This window comes from Malus sylvestris, chromosome 5, assembly GCF_916048215.2.
Source record: "Malus sylvestris chromosome 5, drMalSylv7.2, whole genome shotgun sequence".
Lineage (NCBI taxonomy): Eukaryota > Viridiplantae > Streptophyta > Magnoliopsida > Rosales > Rosaceae > Malus > Malus sylvestris.
In genome coordinates, this window is record NC_062264.1 from 26531243 (window position 1) to 26552236 (window position 20994).

At 38.6% G+C, this 20994-nt stretch overlaps 1 protein-coding gene across 2 annotated transcripts; it reads left to right on the forward strand.

Annotated features, from left to right (window-relative positions):
* Positions 1 to 284: 284 nt before the first annotated feature.
* Positions 285 to 9925, forward strand: LOC126621350 (brefeldin A-inhibited guanine nucleotide-exchange protein 1-like). Of its 2 annotated transcripts, XM_050289790.1 has the most exons (11): positions 285 to 1543; positions 1970 to 2287; positions 3073 to 3412; positions 3559 to 3984; positions 4518 to 4810; positions 5405 to 5678; positions 6032 to 6534; positions 6866 to 7187; positions 7507 to 7867; positions 8232 to 8914; positions 9135 to 9925. In XM_050289790.1, exons 1-11 carry the CDS (start codon positions 528 to 530, stop codon positions 9744 to 9746), a joined length of 5148 nt encoding a protein of 1715 aa, XP_050145747.1. In that variant the 5' UTR covers positions 285 to 527; the 3' UTR covers positions 9747 to 9925. The 2 variants fall into 2 exon arrangements, with proteins under 2 accessions (XP_050145747.1, XP_050145748.1); XM_050289791.1 differs by lacking the exon at positions 285 to 1543 and having other exon boundaries at positions 2116 to 2287; positions 3063 to 3412.
* The last annotated feature ends 11069 nt before the right edge of the window (positions 9926 to 20994 follow it).

Sequence of the window (20994 nt, forward strand, 5' to 3'; positions counted from 1 at the left end):
AAAAATGCAAGTAAATACTGGAAAAACACTTAACGTGCTTCTTCTAGGAGGCACTTTAAGTACTTTTGGAATCAAAAAATATTTTCTTTAAAAGAGCTTTTAATCATTGTAAAAACACATTCAAACGACTCTTATCTCATTTCATTATAGAAAGAATTGTTTGTATTTAAAAAATAGTCAAAAAATAAAATTATTTAGGAGAATTGGAAAATATTATTAGCCATAATCCATTGACGTAATGTGGATTTTAGTTGTAAACACAAAACACAAATACAGACAACGTAGGTGGCATGGTCCGAAGAATTTTCCGATTACGCAATTGTCGGCTCAGCTCTTCCCTTCTTTCTCACCCAACAACCAATAAACCAACAGTTGATCTGATGACAAAGTCATCTCTCAGACTATAAATACTTCCTCTCTCTAAAATTTCTCACTCCAAAAAAAAACCCAGATGAAACGAAGAGAGAAGGAGAGAGATCCGATCGATTTCGAATGCATAATTCGCTGACAATCCAATTCCCAAATCAATGTCCGCCTCCCAAACCCTAGGCGGCCCTTCCCGCGCCGGCCGCCTCCTCGGCCCCTCCCTCGACAAAATCATCAAGAACGCCGCCTGGCGCAAGCACTCCCATTTGGTCTCCGCCTGCAAATCCGCCCTCGACAAGCTCGATTCCGTCACCGACTCCTCCATCATCGATCCAAAGTCACCCATTTCTGGAATCTCTCTTTCCGACGCCGAGTTCGCCCTCGGCCCCGTCCTCCTCGCCTTAGATTCAGCTTACCCCAAGGTCGTCGACCCTGCCATCGACTGCGTCTACAAGCTCTTCTCCCTCGGCATCATCCACGGAGAGATTGACACTTCGGATCCCAAGCTTTTGCTTTTCAAGCTCGTCGAGTCGGTGTGTAAGTGCGCGGCGATCAGCGAGGAGCCGATCGAGCTCGGCGTGCTTCGGGTCTTGCTTGCCGCCGTGAGATCCCCGCGGGTTTTGATCCGGGGCGATTGTTTGGTGAATATTGTGAGGACCTGTTACAATGTGTACCTTGGTGGAGTGAATGGGACCAATCAAATCTGCGCCAAGTCCGTTTTGGCTCAGATAATGGTGATTGTTTTCACCAGAGTGGAGGAGGATTCGGTGAATGTCAGCATTTCTAGGGTTTCAGTGAACGAATTGTTGGAATTCACTGATAAGAATTTGAACGAAGGGAGCTCTATTTTTTTCTGCCAGAATTTTGTCAATGAGATTATGGATGCGAGCTATGGCGGTCCAGATGGTATAAAAACGGTTGCCTTCCCGGTTCCCAAATTACAAAACGGCAATGCCGATGGGGAGTCGAATAGTGATGGAGTTGAATCCGGTGACGGTTTTAGTAAGATTAGGGATGATGGGTATCTTTTGTTTAAGAATCTGTGTAAGTTGTCCATGAAATACTCATCACAGGAGCACTCTGATGATCAAATTCTCTTGAGGGGTAAAGTATTGTCCTTGGAGCTTTTGAAGGTGGTCATGGACAATGGGGGTCCAATCTGGCGCAACAATGAGAGGCAAGTGATCGTATGCTAATCATACTTGCCAAGTGCTTATAATCACATATTTAGTGTTACATTTACTTTGGTAATCTGGGGGGAAAACACTCCAAAAAATCTAAACTAAAAGAGAAGTAGTGTTACTTTTACTTTGAAATCCTAGCAAAGTAGTTATCTGGAGATGTGAGGGCAGTTTAAATTAGCGACTAAACAATGTTTAAGACTTTATAGTTTATATAATAGTGGTACACAATGCAGGTGCTTAAGGTGAATGCTGCTTTAAGTGGTGTTTCTTGTTCTTAAGGACTTTAAGTCTGATATACAGTCTTTTTCTTGTTGTGATGTTTCTGGCAGAACATATTGTTAACTTAAGTACACTTTCTTTAGCACTATTTTCATGAATCACTTATGAGAAAGCCAACAGTTTACATTTGCTTGGCACAGGTTTCTCAATGCGATCAAGCAGTTCCTCTGCTTATCACTGTTAAAAAACAGTGCATTGTCGGTCATGGCCATTTTCCAGCTTCAGTGCTCTATTTTTACCAGCTTGTTGTCGAAATTCAGATCAGGGTTGAAAGCAGAAATTGGTATATTTTTTCCCATGCTTGTCCTACGCGTGCTTGAGAATGTCCTCCAGCCTAGTTTCTTGCAAAAAATGACGGTCCTCAATTTATTGGAGAAGATCTCTCAGGATTCGCAGATAATCGTTGACATTTTTGTCAACTTTGACTGTGATGTGGATGCCCCAAACATCTTTGAAAGGTACTGCACTTGTCTGTTATTTTTTTTACATTTTGTGCCTCTAATGCAATAAGAACATGATTTCTCTGGGGCATCCATTATTTTCTGTTTTGTGATAGGTAGCATGTTTCAGTCGTACATGGTTTAACTATATCTGAATAAAAATCTTGAACTTTGGAGGTAATTGAATTCTACCGAGGAGATAAAAATATTTATCTTCTAGTTTAAGCTTGCATATTTAGGGCACTTTTGTTTCTGAGCTAGTATTCTGGACTACGACTTGGAAGTTTCCTGATTAGTTTAACAAAATTAGGATGAAAATCATGTGATAAATTTAATTATTATCTATGAACTTTAATAATTTATTTCCTTTTAGTCTTAAGTTTCCTGTGCAAAGCATGATACATTGAGGGCTTGTTCAGTATATTAGGGACATTCTTAGCTAACCATTTATAGAGCTGATCTTGAGCCCTTTCTTATGTTGAATTAGACTCTAGATTCTTCTGTTACATGAAAGATCTTGAAAATGGGAGTACGTTCTTTTGACTTAAGACAATGTCAGCGATTAAATTTTCCAAAAAATAAAGCTTCAGGGGAGTTTTTCTGTTCCGGGACTATTTATATTTCATATAGCAGAGCTTAGTACTTATATTGTGGTACCTCCCTTACTCTCCTTTTGACACACACAGACAGATATAGTCACACCAAACACAGCATATACAATATTTTTCATTGTCATTCCTCTGTAAGCATTGTGCTTTTGTAACATGTATTAAAACCCTTATAATTCCATCAGATATTTGCAGGATTGTCAATGGCCTTCTGAAAACTGCTCTAGGACCTCCCACCGGTTCAACAACAACATTGTCTCCAGTCCAAGACATCACGTTCCGGCATGAGTCAGTAAAGTGCTTGGTTAGCATCATCAATTCAATGGGATCTTGGATGGACCGACAGCTGAGTCTGGGAGACTCCTATCTACCAAAGACCAATGAGAGCGACACTTCAGCTGAGAAAACAGAAAATTTGACCCCAAATGGTGAAGAAGGAGCTGCTTTTGATAACGAAGTACATCCAGAAGGAAATCCTGAAGTTTCAGATGCTGCAACTCTTGAGCAACGTCGAGCTTATAAGCTTGAACTCCAGGTTGAGCTCTGCTTTGTTTGTATAGCGAAATAGCGTATACAATCATTAGGAATGCAGTATGAATTTCATGTTTGTCCCATTACTTGATATGTCTCTGGCTAAACATGGCTGTTTCCTTAATAACATTTTTATTGTTTTTAATACAGAAAGGTGTCGCTCTGTTTAATAGGAAGCCTAACAAGGGCATTGAGTTTCTGATAAGCACCAAAAAAGTTGGTAGTTCCCCAGAAGATGTGGCTTCTTTCCTGAGGAACAACACTGCTGGCCTAAATGAAACCATGATTGGTGATTATTTAGGTGAAAGGGAAGAATTTCCGCTAAAAGTTATGCATGCTTATGTGGATTCCTTTAATTTCAAAGGGATGGATTTCGGTGAAGCAATAAGGTTTTTCCTGAGGGGCTTCAGGTTACCTGGAGAAGCACAGAAAATTGACCGCATCATGGAGAAGTTTGCTGAGCGTTATTGTAAATGCAGTCCAAATTCTTTTACAAGTGCGGATACTGCATATGTGCTTGCATACTCTGTGATACTACTCAATACAGATGCCCATAATAACACGGTGAAAGATAAGGTTTGCTCGCTTAACATGTACCTTTTGTTTTATAACAAACAGCAATGAGTTTTGAGCCTTTTTTCTTTTTCTGTTGATAATTTGCAGTAATCATTTGGGTGAGCTTTTAACTTCTGTGTCTTTTATCATTCTTAATTTGGGTTATATTTGGGAACATTCGGATTATATTTTTAATTTTTCCAAGATGTGTTTCGTGTAAATATAGGAATGTTGCCTTCTGAAGTTATGCCTAGATGTTCTCATCACAGGAGCTGAAATCCTTTTGGGAACATTGTTAATCTCATTTTATAATTATTTTTTAATTTTATGTCAATATTTTCTTTTCTCCATTTTTGTTTTATTTTGGAGGAAGGGGTAATTTAGGGAATTAGAATTTTCTTCTGTAGAGTTTTTAACTATTTTTGAAGTGTGTAGATATAATTCATTAAAATCTCTTGTTGTATCTCATTTTTCATACGCATATCGATTAGCATTTTAGCGCCTATCAAAATCTATCTTCTGTCTACTAACATCTGTGTTCACTGGTTATCCAGATGACCAAGGCTGACTTTATCCGGAACAACCGAGGAATAGATGATGGAAAGGATCTACCTGAGGAGTATCTTGGTGTCCTATATGATCAAATTGTCAAAAATGAAATTAAGATGAGCGCTGATTCTTCTGTACCACAGAGCAAGGAGGAAAACAGCTTTAATAAATTATTGGGCTTGGATGGTATCCTGAATCTGGTAACTGGGAAGCAGACTGAAGAAAAAGCATTGGGTGCAAATGGGCTTCTTATAAAGCGCATCCAAGAGCAATTTAAAGCAAAGTCAGGAAAATCAGAGTAAGCTAAGAAAATACACAAAATAGAATCGAATATCGTTATCTTGTTTGTAAGATATTTTACTGATGACTACACTGATGGATGGAGCGTTGAAAACTGGGTTAGTGTGGCCATGGTTTAATGAGTATAATATTCCTTTTGAATATCTCATGACACTTCATTTACTATGTAGAAATGACAGTCACACCTTCCTTTGTTGTTTCTTCTACTGCCAAATATTTACATTAAGCAGATACTGTTTTGGTAGCATACAATGATGTGGTTGGTTGAGCCATGTTTGGGAAAAACTGAACTGTGCTTGATCATACTTTATCTCATGCTTTTAATCAACCAGTTCCAAGTCAGACAGGGGAAGACGGTTGCGGTAGGTTGAAAGCCAATGTCTATGTAGTCACATCCTATAAACATCTTTCATTTATAACAAAAAATAAGTAAAGTAATAACCTGAATTAGGTCTAAGGCATTGTCGAGTCGGTATGAGCTGATTTGGGAGTTAAGATCATTTTATCTGATCAATGAGGAATTTGATTGCTTGCCTTCTGCCTATTCGGAGTCTGGCAACATTTGGGAATTCATGTTTGCTTGGTGCTGCAGGTCTGTCTATCATGCTGTGACAGATGTGGCAATATTGAGGTTTATGGTGGAGGTCTGCTGGGGTCCTATGTTGGCTGCATTTAGTGTGACTCTTGACCAAAGTGATGACAGGCTTGCTACTTCTCAATGCTTACAAGGTTTCCGGCATGCTGTTCATGTTACTGCTTTGATGGGAATGCAGACCCAGAGAGATGCATTTGTCACTTCAGTAGCAAAGTTTACTTATCTACATAATGCTGCAGATATGAGGCAAAAAAATGTTGACGCTGTGAAGGTAAGTGCATATTCAGTATATCTTAATCAAAAGGAACATTTATTGCCTAAATCAATGCAGAATATGGTTGTTCATTGGAAGAACATGTTACGCGTGTATCTGGATTTTCACATGTAATACTATACCCCACATATATTATAATGGTAGAACAAATAGGACCAATTTGGATTACAATTTCTTGACCCCTTTCATATGACGAACGATACCATTTAGGGCTCAGGGTTACTGTTTGTAGATTATAGCACCGAAATTTTATTGCTTGCATTCTTTGGATCTTACATGTGTATGCTCTCAGGAAGTATCTGTGCAATGTCCTTTTATATCAGTTTTACCTATACATTTACTGTTTACAGGCAATAATATCAATTGCCATTGAAGATGGTAATTATCTTCAGGAAGCATGGGAACACATATTAACGTGTCTTTCTCGAATAGAGCATCTGCAACTGTTGGGAGAAGGTGCACCTACTGATGCATCATTTTTGACTGGATCAAATGTTGAATCAGAGGAGAAAACACCAAAATCTACTGGCCTTTCTTCTCTGAAGAAAAAAGGAACTATACAGAATCCAGCTGTGATGGCTGTTGTTCGTGGGGGTTCATATGACAGTACTAGTGTCGGGGTGAACACTTCTGGACTGGTAACTCCAGAACAGATTAATAACTTCATTTCAAACTTGAATTTGCTGGATCAGATTGGGAATTTTGAGTTGAATCATGTATTTGCTCATAGCCAAAGATTAAACAGTGAAGCTATAGTGGCTTTTGTGAAGGCCTTGAGCAAAGTTTCCATGGCAGAGTTGCAATCTCCAACAGACCCTCGCGTATTCAGCCTCACAAAAATAGTTGAAATAGCGTAAGAGTCTTTTCTCCACTCTATTAGTTTCTGTTGCGTGAGCACAATGACAGCAGAATTTATATTTTATTGTAAGATTGTGCATGAAAACTTAAAATTTTCAAGCTCCCAAATGGCATGCTAGAGCATGAAGTCTTTGCGATTTTTTTCTCAAATTCAAAACTCTCTAGTACTTCTTCTGTGCTTTTCTTGCAGATATATTCCTTGTTTTTTGTCTTTCTCTCAGCAGTGATGATAAATTTTTCTTGATAATCAGTCATGCAACCTTCATCTGAACAAAGAGAAGTTGGGATGGATTTTGTGATCACAAAATAAGTATCTTTCTTTGCAGGCACTACAATATGAACCGCATCAGATTAGTGTGGTCTCGCATATGGAATGTTCTCTCAGACTTCTTTGTATCAGTTGGCTTGTCGGAGAACCTCTCAGTTGCAATATTTGTGATGGATTCATTACGTCAGCTTGCTATGAAATTCTTAGAGCGCGAGGAGCTGGCAAATTACAACTTCCAAAATGAATTTTTGAGACCATTTGTGATTGTTATGCAAAAAAGCAACTCTACAGAAATTAAGGAATTAATTGTTCGTTGCATTTCACAAATGGTTCTCAGCCGTGTCAATCATGTGAAATCTGGCTGGAAAAGTGTTTTTCTGGTATGCTATTGTGTTACAAATTGCATTCTTTAGTGTCACGGTATGATAAGTGTTTGCTGAAGGTGGGCTATTTAGGGGAAAAGGAAATTCCCAACAAACACTAAAATATAGTTTCCTATTGTGAGATTAGTTAAAATTTTTAAGATTGTGACCCAAATTGAGTTATTGCCACTGTGAAGTTTCGTATGATAAATTCAGGCAATAATGATCTCAAAGTAGGCTTGGGTGTGTTATCCCCAGCTTTAAAAAATTTATCTAGTTATTTGCGAAACGACAGTAATAATGCCTTGTGTCTCACATTATGCGGCTCTTTCATCAGGTTTTTACGGCAGCGGCAGCTGATGAGAGGAAAAATATTGTCTTGTTGGCCTTTGAGACCGTGGAAAAAATCGTCAGAGAATATTTCCCTTATATAACAGAGACAGAGACATTGACTTTTACTGATTGTGTTAGATGCCTCTTAACCTTCACGAATAGCAGATTCAATAGTGATGTTAGCCTCAATGCTATTGCATTTCTCCGGTTTTGTGCTGTCAAACTTGCTGAAGGAGGGCTTGTTTACAACAAGAGGAGTGAGCTTGATGTTTCATCCCTTCCAACAGCAAATGAGGATGCTTCAAATGGAGTAACTTTTAATGAGAAAGATGAACATGCATCCTTTTGGGTTCCATTGCTAACAGGTACATGACAATAATTCTAGCTTCCGAGAAACTGCTACAACTTCTTAGCTTTCTGTAATGTGACATGTACCACACAAACAATGCTTTGCCACTTAATTCTACAACTAGACCCCAAGCATTAAAAGTAAGAGTTTATAGATGCGAACTACCAATTTTTGGGTAGTCGGTTTTATTTCTCTTATTCTGTTGCTTGGTAAGATTTTAACCCTAAAATCTTCTGCAATCCCTTCCTGCTCAAACCCTCTATTTGGATTCTTTCCGCTATACTAGTCTTTTTAATATCTTTGGAGAAAGATTCCGTTGCTCCTGTCTTTTCAAATTGATTCATCCTTTTCTTTCACATAATATTCTGTTGTTGTCACAGGTTTGTCAAAGCTAACATCAGATCCTAGATCAGCAATCAGGAAGGGTTCTTTGGAAGTTCTTTTTAACATTCTAAAGGATCATGGCCATCTCTTCTCACACTCCTTTTGGACTGCAATTTTCAATTCTGTTGTTTACCCCATATTTAGCTGTGTCAGCAATAAGAGAGACACATATATGAAAAATGACCAGTCTTTGCCAGTTTCAGTATCTCCGCGTCCTGAAGGAAGCACATGGGATTCTGAAACTTCTGCAGTTGCAGCAGACTGTCTTATGGACCTATTTCTCAGTTTTTTTGATACAGTAAGACCGCAACTACCAGGTGTGGTATCCATTCTGACAGGACTCATCCTAAGTCCTGTTCAGGGTACTGCTAGCACTGGGGTCGCAGGGTTAGTTCGTTTGGCTGGTGAAGTTGGTGAGAAGCTTTCAGAAGATGAATGGAGAGAGATCTTTCTGGCTTTAAAAGAAGCAGCCACATCTGCTGTGCCTGGATTTATGAAGGTGTTGAGAACCATGGATGACATCAATGTTCCTGGTCTTTCTAGATCTTATAGTGATATAGATTTGTCATCTGATCATGGGTTTACAAATGATGATCTTGAGGATGATAATCTGCAAACAGCATCATATTTGGTTTCAAGAACGAAGAGTCATATTGCTATGCAGCTACTTATCATACAGGTTTTCTTCTTCCCCTTTCATCATTTGCGTGCATTCAGTCATAATTCATGTTTGCTTAATTGCTCGTATGTAGATGTCTGTCGTGTCAGTGCTTAATAATTTCTGCAACTTATATTCTCGTGATCACGTTCCAAAATACAGTGTAAAACTTAGAGCTTGTCAACTATCTTAAGTCAAAGTTGTGGAATTTTAATTCTTTTCTCGTTTATTTTCTCTTCAGGTGGCTACTGATTTGTACAAACTCCACCTCGGATCGTTCTCAGTCGGAAACATTTCAATCCTCCTTGAAATATTTTCCCTCATTGCATCCCATGCTCACCAACTGAACTCGGAGACAATTCTGCACAAGAAGCTGCAAAAAGTGTGCTCTGTCCTGGAACTGACTGCCCCACCTTTGGTTCATTTTGAGAACGACTCTTACAAGAACTACTTAAGCTTCCTCCAAAACACCCTCGTGGACAGTCCTTCTCTGTCCGAGGAGATGAACATAGAAGCCCAACTCGTTGGAGCGTGTGAAAATATATTTCAGATCTACCTAAACTGTACCGAGCTTCGTTCTGCCGAGCAGAGGCCAGCTGATGAGCCAGTTTTGCACTGGATTCTTCCCTTGGGTACAGCAAAGAAAGAAGAATTGGCCACCAGGAGTGACTTAGCTGTGTCGGCGTTGCAGGTATTGAACAGTTTGGAAAAGGTTTCGTTTAGGAGGCACATTTCTCGGTTATTTCCGTTGTTGGTGGATCTTGTGAGGAGTGAGCACGCATCTGGAGAAGTTCAGCTTGTTCTAAGCAACATATTCCAATCATGTATAGGCCCAATAGTAATGCAACAATAACACTATTTTTTGTGAGACACTTGATATACACATATTGCCATCACCGAACCACAATTTTCTCCTCCTCCGAGAGACTGGATCCACAGAGAGAGCCATTAATATCGTTTCTTATTAAATTTTGTAGTTTATACAGAACCGAGGCTGGATTTTCCCACCTTATCATGAGTGTCTATCATCTATTCTAATGTGTCAATAATATCTATATGTATATTGTATGAGACTCCTAGTCATAGTGAGACCAAAACATTGTATTTTTGGCATGCTTTTCGCGACGGGTTTTGTTTAAGTTATAGCTCCAAAATGGTCGTCGTGCGTTTTTTTTTTTTGGATCGAAAGATAACTAGCTTCCAAACTCTAACCTAAACAAAACACCTTTGACTGCGATTATTAAAATACTAAAAAGTGAAAACCATTAAACACTCTAAAAGCACTGTTATAAAATTCCTTGCCTAGCGCCTCCTGCTTAGACGGTAGGCGGTTGGTCATTATTCCGATTAATGCTTAGGAGTTTGAAAATTAAAAAATGACGTCTAGACCTGTTGAGGTACTTACCTAGACCGTTTAGGCACCCGCCTAGCCCGCTTAAACACCTGCCTAAGGTTGCAACTCATTTAGATAGAAAATAGATAGCTTTTCTTTTGCATTTTATTGTTTCCAATAAATTGTAAGAGACTTATTGAACACTTAAATAAACATATATTATATGTTTGCTCCCTATGTGTTCATTATGTTCCAATATTTCATAATATACATGTCATTTTATATTATAGTTTATGATGAAATTATATATATTTTAAATATAAACTGACACTTATTTACATGAATACAATAATTTTACTTAAATCCGCATAGTCCACCTAGGCGTTAGGCCCCAACCCACCGTCCAACTAGCGTCTAATGTCTTTTAGAACCTTGGCCAAAATCCAAAGTAATAATCTGACCAAACAAAAAAATAATCAAAAGTAATAATATATTTAACTGAGTGATTTGCTGTCTGATAATTACAAGAGTGTTTTATAGATTCTAGAATATGGTATTATAGCTTTGCGAATTTGATTACAATAGTTAGATGTATTTAGTATGCTTATTATTTTATGTATATGTATGTGTGTGTATGTGTATTCACATGAATTATATCTCACTTTGAAATAAAAATTGTATCAAATACATGTAAGTATTGTAACCAAGCAAATAAAATTTGTTACAAATTGTGATTTCACCTCCTTTTTATTTATTTATGCATTTCTTTGTTTATATTTAGTATTTGGATTGAATAAATCAAATTATAATCAAAGTACAAAAATAAACATAAGTTTGCAATAGGAGAAAATGGCTAGTAAGAAAAAAAGGCGTTCGAAGAACATTTTATTGAATAAAAATTGAACTCGACAAGATTGAGGGTGTATTCAATTGGAATTTTAATGGACTTATAAATCTATGGATTTTAATAGAGTTTAATTGATTTCTAGAGATTCTATGTAAAATTTTGAGTGAATTCTCTCAAATTTTTAGGGGAGGGAGGTGAGATTTAAGAATGAGTTAAATTCACTCTGAAATCTCTCAAATTCTCTTGAATTCCTCAACTTTTTAAAATCCTTCAGATTCAATTTCTAACTGAATACGCCTGGAGTGTTATAAATTTATTTAAAATCTTAATTGAGTACATCCAGACTTTCAGAGAATCACTTAAAATCCTGACTGAATATCGTTGAATTTGTAAAAAGAATTAAAATATCTCAAAATCCTGATTAAATACCCGACGTCAATAAAATTGTACTAAACCATGATTTATAAACGCATTAAAAGTTGAGATTAGCTCTATATATAGTAGTTGTCTCCTAAAAAACTTGCATGCTTCCGTAGCAAAATACCAACGGAATGCTGATAATGTTTGAATGTGACTGGGAAAAACAATACAAGGCTCGAACAATAAAAAATGAACCATTAGAAACTTATTAAATCGATAATAAATCTGTCACAATTAGATATTGAACTCATTTATGAGGATGATGTTCAAATCCATGTAAGTTAAAGTTGCAATCTATTTAATGCTAAAATATATCTAAATAATGAATAAAATTTTGTTTTGAAATTTTGGGTGGTTCTTTGTTTTGTTGCTTGTGATAGTTCTTAATCTAATCAATGATCATCCATTTTTAATAATAAAGGTGAAAATTAAACTTAATAAATGAATACAGCTTGGAGTTTTCAAATGAATATGAACAACTTAAAAATGCTTTCTATGGGAACATTTTAAAACTACTTAGTCGGTATAGTATTAGTAGGGCGTCAAAATTTTTCTTTCTCAAACCGATATGTTGATTGAATAATTTTTTATTTGGTTTTAGCACGTTTTATTTAATAACTTCAATGAATTCATTAACCATTATTTATCTTAGATGCCCTATGATTGAACAAGCATGAATAACATTGCAAATAAAAATAATTAACATCTTTTCAAGATTCAGTTCATGCATTTTGTTTATATAGCCAAAAAGTAGAAAAGAAGAAAGATGGCACGGGGATTCGATTGATAAATAGTAAAACCAAGGTATTGTGTTTCCTTATTTATTTATTTATTTATTTATTTATTTATTATTTTATAAAAAGGATAATTATTCTAAGGTTGTTTTATTGACACTCCATATTTTTATGAAAACACTCCACATCCAAAATATTCCTTTAAAATTCTAACTTTGTTCCTCATTTTTCTGAATACACCCCAACCCTCGTACAGAAGTCAACGGCAAACAAACCCCAATTCTACGGCCACTATCTCTGAATTCCTTCATCATTGACATCAGCACGACCAACAACTCCCAGGCAGTTGGTAACAACCCATCACCTTAACTCATCTAACCGGATAACCCTTCAGCCCCATCACCTTTGTCGCAGAAGTCTGTCGTCAACACCCAAATTCGCCCACCCTGTCTCCAAAATTCCTATTGCCAAACTCATCACTTTGGTCCCTAACATTTCAAATCGATAAAAGTGGTCCTTGAAATTGTCCACCATCCATCATTTTAGTCATTCCGTTAAAAATTCCGTTAAGTGTCCCGGAGCTCTTGGTCGGAAGTTTGGGCAATTTTCAAAGCTTTGTAACTCAATCGTTTCTTAACATAATATATCAAAATGAAGATAGGAAAGTGTAGAATAAGATTATACTTACTTGGAAGCCCAATGGTTGTCGGATATGGCTAGAATATAGCCTCAAAGTTGAATGGTCCGAGGGAAAATTGGAAAACTCGCCGGAAACTGGGTAAACTTTAAACGCTCATAACTTCTTCAATACTCAACGAAATCAAGTGATTCAAACACAAAAATCATACTTTTCAATGAGACGAAGAGAATGGTACCTTTTTAGAAGGTTAAATCACCGTGGTTTGGCCGAAAAATGGCTCGAAAGTGGCTAACGCTAGACCAAGACAGTCACTTTCGAGTCGTTTTACGGCAAAACAAAGGCGCGTTAGCTGTCAAAAAATGTACCATTCTCTTCATCTGGTTGAGAAGTATGATTTTTGTTTTTGAATCACTTAATTTTGTTGAGTATTGAAGAAGTTATGAACGTTTAAAGTTTACTCAGTTTCCGGCGAGTTTTCCAGTTTTCGTTCGGACCAGTCAACTTTGAGGCTATTTTCTGGCTATCTCCAGCAGCCATTGGGCTTTCAAATAGGTATAATCTTATTCTACACTTTCCTATATTCATTTTGATATATTATGGGTCGAATTTGGTTAAGAAACAATTGAGTTATGAAACTTTAAAAATTGTCCAAACTTCTGACCAAGATCTTCGGAACACTTAATGAAGTTTTTAACGGAATGACCAAAATGATGGTTGGTGGACGATCTCAGGGACCACCTTTATCAATTTGAAATGTTAGGGACAAAAGTGATGAGTTATGCAAATTTCACTGACTATTTTAGTTATTTAGCCTATTTTTTATTGGGAGCAACTTCGAATGATATAATTAAATTAATATTTTGATACCATGTTATTAATTGTAAGATATATTCTAAAATCATAACAACAAGACATTAGGATTACAAATATAATGAATCGAATCAATATAAAATAGAGATGAACTAATTATATTGAGGTTAAATCGCCAAAATGATCCATAAGATTTGCATAACTCATCACTTTGGTCCCTGAGATTGTCCACCATCCATCATTTTGGTACTTCCGTTAAAAACTCCGTTAAGTGTCCCAGAGCTCTTGACCGCAAGTTTAGGCAATTTTCAAAGCTTCGTAACTCAATCATTTCTTAACCAAATTCGATCCATAATATATCAAAATGAAGATAGGAAAGTTTAGAATAAGATCATACCTATTTCGAAGCCCAATGGTTGCTGGAGATAGCCAGAATATAGCCTCAAAAATGACTGGTCCGAGTGAAAAACTTGAAAACTCGCCGGAAACTGGGTAAATTTTAAATGTTCATAACTTCTTCAATACTCAATGAAATCAAGTGATTCAAAAATGAAAATCATACTCCTCAACGAGACGAAGAGAATGGTATATTTTTCAAAGGCTAAATTTCCGTGGTTTGGCCGAAAAATGGCTCGAAAGTGGTTGTCTTGGTCTCGAGTTAGCCACTATCAAGCCGTTTTCCGGCCAAACCACGACGATCTAGTAGTCAAAAAAGGTACCATTCTCTTTGTGTCATCGAGAAGTATGATTTTAATTTTTAAATCACTTGATCTCATTGAGTATTGAAGAAGTTATAAACGTTTAAAGTTTACCTAGTTACCAGCGAGTTTTCCAGTTTTCACTCGGACCAGTCAACTTGGAGGCTATTTTTTGGCGATCTCCGGCAACCATTGGGCTTCCAAATAGGTATAATCTTATTCTACACTTTCCTATATTCATTTTGATACATTATGGGTCGAATTTGGTTAAGAAACGATTGAGTTACGAAACTTTAAAAATTGTCCAAACTTCTGACCAAGATCTTCGGGACACTTAACGGAGTTTTTAACGGAAGGACCAAAATGAAGGTTGGTGGACAATCTCAGGGACCACCTTTATCAATTTGAAATGTTAGGGACCAAAGTGATGAGTTATGAAAATTTCACGGACCATTTTAGCTATTTAGCCTATTTTTTACTGGGAGCAACTTCGAATGATATAATTAAATTAATATTTTGATACCATGTTATTAATTGTAAGATATATTCTAAAATCATAACAACAAGACATTAGGATCACAAATATAATGAATCGAATTAATATAAAATAGAGATGTGTTGTAGTCTATTTTTATCTAACAGAGAGACTAGGGTCGGCGGCACAGAGAGAGAGGAGAGGGATGTGTGTTTGTAGAATTGTAGGGGAATGTATGTGTTGTTATCCCTCCTACATTGTGCCTTTATTCATAGTAGTAAAGGGAGAGAAGATATTCCTTCTCCTCCAAGTAATACAAGTTGTAATAGGAAATGATAACTAGAATCAAATCTAATCTAGGATTTACACAATCACACTTATTCTAGGAATGTTTACAACACTCCCCCTTGTGTGTGCAAATACTTAAGGTAGATTCAGCATCATGCAGAAGTTGAGGAAGTCGACTCGTCGGCATTGATTCCAAGGAACAACGCTTATTCTCAATAAGGTAGGAACTTGCATAAGTAGTAAGTCTCACTAAAAAACCCTAAGGCTATGGCAAAAACCCGAGTAGGGACAAAATCCATAGTCTAAGGAAAAATGCGTGAGAAATGCAAAGTCAAAAGAAACGTCTACAGGACGTCATCAGGGATATGACCAGCCCAATGTGGGTGCCTCGTTAAAACCTAGTTAGGTAGCAAAAACCTAGTCGGAAAAATGCTCCTAATCGTAGGGAAAAAGAGTACATTAAGATCAAGCAAGTATCCAGAAGATACTCCCCCTGAGTTTGACATAATTCCAAAGAGAAATAGCAAAGTTACAACTCAGAAAGTTTACGCATACCAATTCCATGAACAAGCTTCTGAAACGTCGCCTTCGGTAGTGATTTGGTGAAGAGGTCGGCCAGATTGTCTTGTGATCGGATTTGCGTGACTTCAATCTTCTGTTGCTCTTGTTGTTGATGTGTAAAGAAGAACTTCAGCGCAATATGCTTAGTGTTGTCTCCTTTGATGTAACCCTTCTTGAGCTATTCGATGCAAGCTGTGTTGTCTTAAAAAATCATCGTCGGGGCATTAACGGCGTGATGAAGATCACATGAGCTTCGAATATGGCCCATTACTGCTCTCAACCAAAAGCATTCCCGAGTTGCTTCATGTAAGGCGAGAATTTCAGCATGGTTAGACGAAGTGGCAACTAAGGTCTGTTTAGTTGACCTCCAAGATATTGCGGTGCCTCTAACGGTAAAGACATAACCCATTTGAGAACGCGCCTTGTGCGGATCAGATAAGTATCCAACGTCGGCATAACCAACAAGGCGAGAGATGAGCATAGGGTGCGGTATCACTCGAGGATTCGTAGGGATAGAATAAGCCCAAATCCATAGTACCCTTAAGGTAACGGAATATGTCTTTCACGCCAGTCCAATGTCTGCGTGTTGGTGTATTGCTGTATCTTGCCAAAAGATTAACAGCGAAGGAGATGTCGGGTCTAGTGCATTGAGCTAAGTACAATAAAGCGCCTATCGCACTTAGATAAGGAACTTCAGGTTCCAGAATCTCTTCATCATCCTCCTTTGGACGGAAGGGTTCTCGCTTTGCATCTAGCGTACGAACGACCATATGAGTACTTGAAGACTTCGCTTTATCCTCATTAAAATGGCGCATCACCTTCTGGGTGTAGTTCGATTGATGTACTAAGATTCCATCCGAACAATGCTCTATCTCGAGACCGAGACAGTATCGAGTCTTACCTAGATCTTTCATCTCAAATTCCGACTTCAGGTGCGAAACAGTTCTCGCCAGCTCTTCAGGAGTTCCGATGAGATTCATGTCATCGACATATTCTGCAACAATCGCAAATCCAGAATGTGACTTCTTAATGAACACACAAGGGCATAGTTCATTGTTCATATATCCCTGACTAGTCAAATACTCACTCAGACGGTTATACCATATTCTTCCGGATTGTTTCAAAACGTATAGTGAACGCCTCAGCCGAATTGAGAGCGTGTTTCGGGGTTTTGAAATATTTGAACCAGTCAATGTAAGTCCTTCGGGAACTTTCATATAAATTTCCGTATCAAGATCCCCATAGAGATACGTGGTTACTACGTCCATCAGCTGCATATCCAGTTTTTCGGAAACTACCAAACTGATAAGGTATCGAAAAGTAATCACATCCATAACGGGTGAGTAAGTTTTGTCATAGTTAATCCCGGGGCGTTGTGATAAACCTTGTGCTACAAGACGAGCTTTGTAACGCACAATTTCGTTCTTCTCATTACGCTTCCGAACGAAAACCCACTTGTAGCCAACGGGCTTCACATGTGGAGAAGTAGGAACTACAGGTCCAAACACCTTACGTTTCGCAAGTGAATCAAGTTCGACTTGGATTGCTTGTTTCCAGTTTAACCAATCAGCTCTACGTCGACATTCATCAACGAAACGCAGTTCAATGTCATCACTCAACATGATCTCAGTAGCTACTGCAAATGCTAATGCATCGTCGACAATCATCTCATTTTTACGTCATACATCATCTAAGCTAGCATAATAGACCGAAATCTCACGATTCTCGGGATGAGGATTCGTCTATTCAAGGACGCTTCCATAATCTAGAATTTCCTCATGAGTTGGGTAAAATGAGTAAGCGATGGTTGGATTCACGATAGGCTCTTCAGGACCTTGTGCCGTGGTTTTCCTATTTCGGGGGTGTGAATCCTTTGAACCAAGGGGTCTGCCACGCTTTTGTGTAGGGGCAGAGGATTGGCTAGCCGCTAATGTACGTGGATCACCAGAATTGGCATCCCGGGCTTCCAGGAGGGTAGTCCGTCGTACATTTGGTACATCTATCTTTGCAGGCGTATTCGCAGCTGGAATATGTGATCTTGTCATACGCGCTAGATCGGTGAAAGCATCTGGCATGCTCTGAGCTATGCTCTGGAGATCTAATATGCACTGCATTTCAGCTTCAGATTGAGCGATGCAGGGATCTAAATGAGACAAAGTGGGAGTCGTCCACGATAATTCACGTCGTTCATTAGGAACGTTGACGTTCTTATCTCCCCCTAACGACGGGAAGACTGTCTCATAGAAGTGACAATCCGCGAAACGAGCGGTAAACAGATCGCCTGTCAAAGGTTCTAAGTAACGAATAATCGAAGGAGAATCATATCCGACATAGATTCCCATCATTCGCTGAGGCCCCATTTTTGTACGTAAGGGCGGCGAGATCGGCACATAGATCGCACAACCAAAAACGCGCAGATGCGATATGTCGGGTTCGCATCCGGTGACCAACTGAAGGGCACTAAATGGTTGTGTCGCAACAGGCCTCAGGCGGACCAACTTTGATGCGTGCAATATTGCATGGCCCCAAGCAGCGATCGGGAGCTTGGTACGTATGACCAACGATCGAGCAATCATTTGTAAACGCTTAATGAAAGCCTCTGCCAGGCCGTTCTGGGTGTGAACATAGGGTACAGGATGTTCAACTTGAACCCTAACCGACATGCAATAGTCATCAAAAGTTTTAGATGTGAATTCTCCAGCATTATCCAATCGAATAGATTTGATCGGATAATCAGGGTGGTGAGCCCTGAGCTTGATAACCTGAGCCAACAGTTTAGAGAATGCATCATTCCTTGTGGACAACAAGCACACGTGTGACCAACGTGTAGAAGCGTCAACCAAAACCATAAAATATCTAAATGGTCCGCAGGGAGGTTAAATCGGTCCACAAATGTCCCCCTGAATCCGTTGTAGAAAAATGGGAGGATTCGAACGAATCTTGTCATAAGAAGGCTTAGTAATAAGCTTTCCCATAGAACATGTTTGACATGCAATTTCATGGATCGAACCTAAGGTTCAGGTTAGTGGATGCCTGTGTGAAGTTTTGAGGATACGGTGCATCGCTATTCGTTTAGGATGTCCCAAACGATCATGCCAAAGTGTAATTTCGTGCGCGGTCCATGTGGTAGGGCCGGCCACATAGTGGCATTCTATGGGGCGTATGGTCGTAGTATACAGACCACTCGGGTTACGCTCCATCTTCTCTAGAATACGCTTCTAGCCATATTCGGAGGAAGTTACACACAGAAATTCAACTCCGTTTTCTACGTGGGTTTCAAAGTGGTAATGGTTTTCTCTAATGTCCTTGAAACTTAGTAACGTTCTTCCGGAACGTGGAGAATAGAGTGCCTCAGTAATGGTCAAGATTGTACCATTGGACAACATTATACGTGCCTTACCGTATCCTTCGATCATGTTGGATGGGCCTGAGAGGGTTGTTAGAGGTGCATTCTTAGGTACGAAGTTAGTGAAATAGATGCGTTCACGCAAAACAGTATGTGTGGTTGCACTATCTGCCAGACAACTAACTTTCCCACTAGTCATACCTAGAATGAAAAATTAATTTGAATCGGTCACATGAATAAAAGTTTATAAAAACAAGTATCAATTCAAAGTAATTTCATTTATTCAAAAAAACTTAATATCCAAAATAAATCGCCAACTAATAATCCAAAACATAAAGGAAAATTGTTCAAAATCAACTAAAAAACAAGGTGGGGTCCGGCCACTAGGTGGAATTCGGCCCCAATTGTCTTATTTTAACTGAAAAATAAGTCTATGTCTAAGATTCTAATCTTCCATAGGAGTGGTATCCTCCTGAAAGTCAGAAACCTCCATCTTTGTAGTTTCCGGTTCGTCCACTTGCATGAAGTTTGATTCAAACTTCGTACGACGAGAATGATATTCATCTACAACCTTCTTGGGAGCACGGCAAATACGGGACCAATGGTCATTTGAACCACAACGATAGCACATATCGTCATTCATTGTGGCAGGTGCTTTGCCCTTATTCTTGAAGTTCGGGGCCTTGGGAGCGAGGTTTGGGCGCTTCGGGGCTTTGTTTCCTCCCTTGGATGGGCCTTGGCTCTGTTGACCTTGGTGGGATGGCTTCTGGCCGCCCTTACCACGCCTCTTTTGGCGTTTTGGGTGCTGATGAGTGCTATAATGTGCTTCAGGCACAACAGTAGCCCCAGTAGGTCGAGCTTGATGATTCTTCATCAACAGCTGGTTCTTCTTTTCAGCAAGAAGTAAAACAGAGATCAAATCCGAGAACTTAGTAAACTTCTGAGCTCTTTATTATTGCTGCAGGACAATATTAGAAGCAGAGAAGGTCGAGTAGGTATTTTCCAGGAGATCCTTTTCAGTCAAAGTTTCATTGCAAAACTTGAGAAATGATCGGATTTGACAAACTTCAGAATTATATTCATTCACAGACTTAAAGTCTTGAAAGCGCAAGTGCTGCCAGTCGTGTCTTGCTTCAGCAAAGAATATGTCCTTTTGGTGATCGAAACGATAAGCCAAAGTGACCCATAATGCACGTGGATCCTCCTCAGCAAGGTACTCAGTTTGCAGAGCGTCATGAATATGTCTTCGGATGAAGATCATAGCAGTGGCTTTTTCAGCTTCGCCAACAGGTTTATCTGTTGCTTCTTCAATAGCAGGACGCAAGTTCTTTGCAGTGAGGTGGAGCTTCACATCTTGAACCCACTTGAGGTAGTTCCTCCCAGAGACCTCCAAAGCGGTGAAGTCGAGTTTGTTCAAATTCGACATGTTCATATCACAAAATAGATGGACAAGATGTGGTTAGTGTAATGGAGAAAAAATCAATCCATTCACATAGGAGTAGAACATACAGGTTCTAATAGACATGTATTGGTTTAATTTTGCATGAAAAACTTCGGGTTTCATGGGTGATATGTTTAAGTGAAAACTTCAGGTTTTCAAATAAGGCATGTTTATAAGAAACTTCGGGTTTCAAAGTAATTATGAACTTCAGGTTCATATATTCCTGCAGGCAAACACAAATATATATGCAAACAAATATGCAACAAATATTGTATGCAAAAATATTGTATAATGATAATTGAATTAATTTATGTAGTCTTCAGGGCCTAAAAACATAGGCAAAGCCCACATGTGGCTCATGGAGCTCACGGGGAGACATGGGCAAGGGGAATGGGCTGCTGTGTGCAGTACCAAAAAAAAAAAAATCTTGTCGGGCTGGGCCGCTGCAAGCGAGCCCAGAAAACAAAAAAATTTGTTTTTTTTTCTTTTGGCACGGGCTGGGCCGTGA

Coding starts and splice junctions, on each gene's coding strand:
- LOC126621350 (XM_050289790.1), top strand. CDS start 528: ATGTCCGCCTCCCAAACCCTAGGCGGCCCTTCCCGCGCCGGCCGCCTC. Junction 4,811..5,404: donor GCAAAGTCAGGAAAATCAGA/GTAAGCTAAGAA, acceptor TTGGTGCTGCAG/GTCTGTCTATCATGCTGTGA. Junction 8,915..9,134: donor TGCAGCTACTTATCATACAG/GTTTTCTTCTTC, acceptor TTTTCTCTTCAG/GTGGCTACTGATTTGTACAA.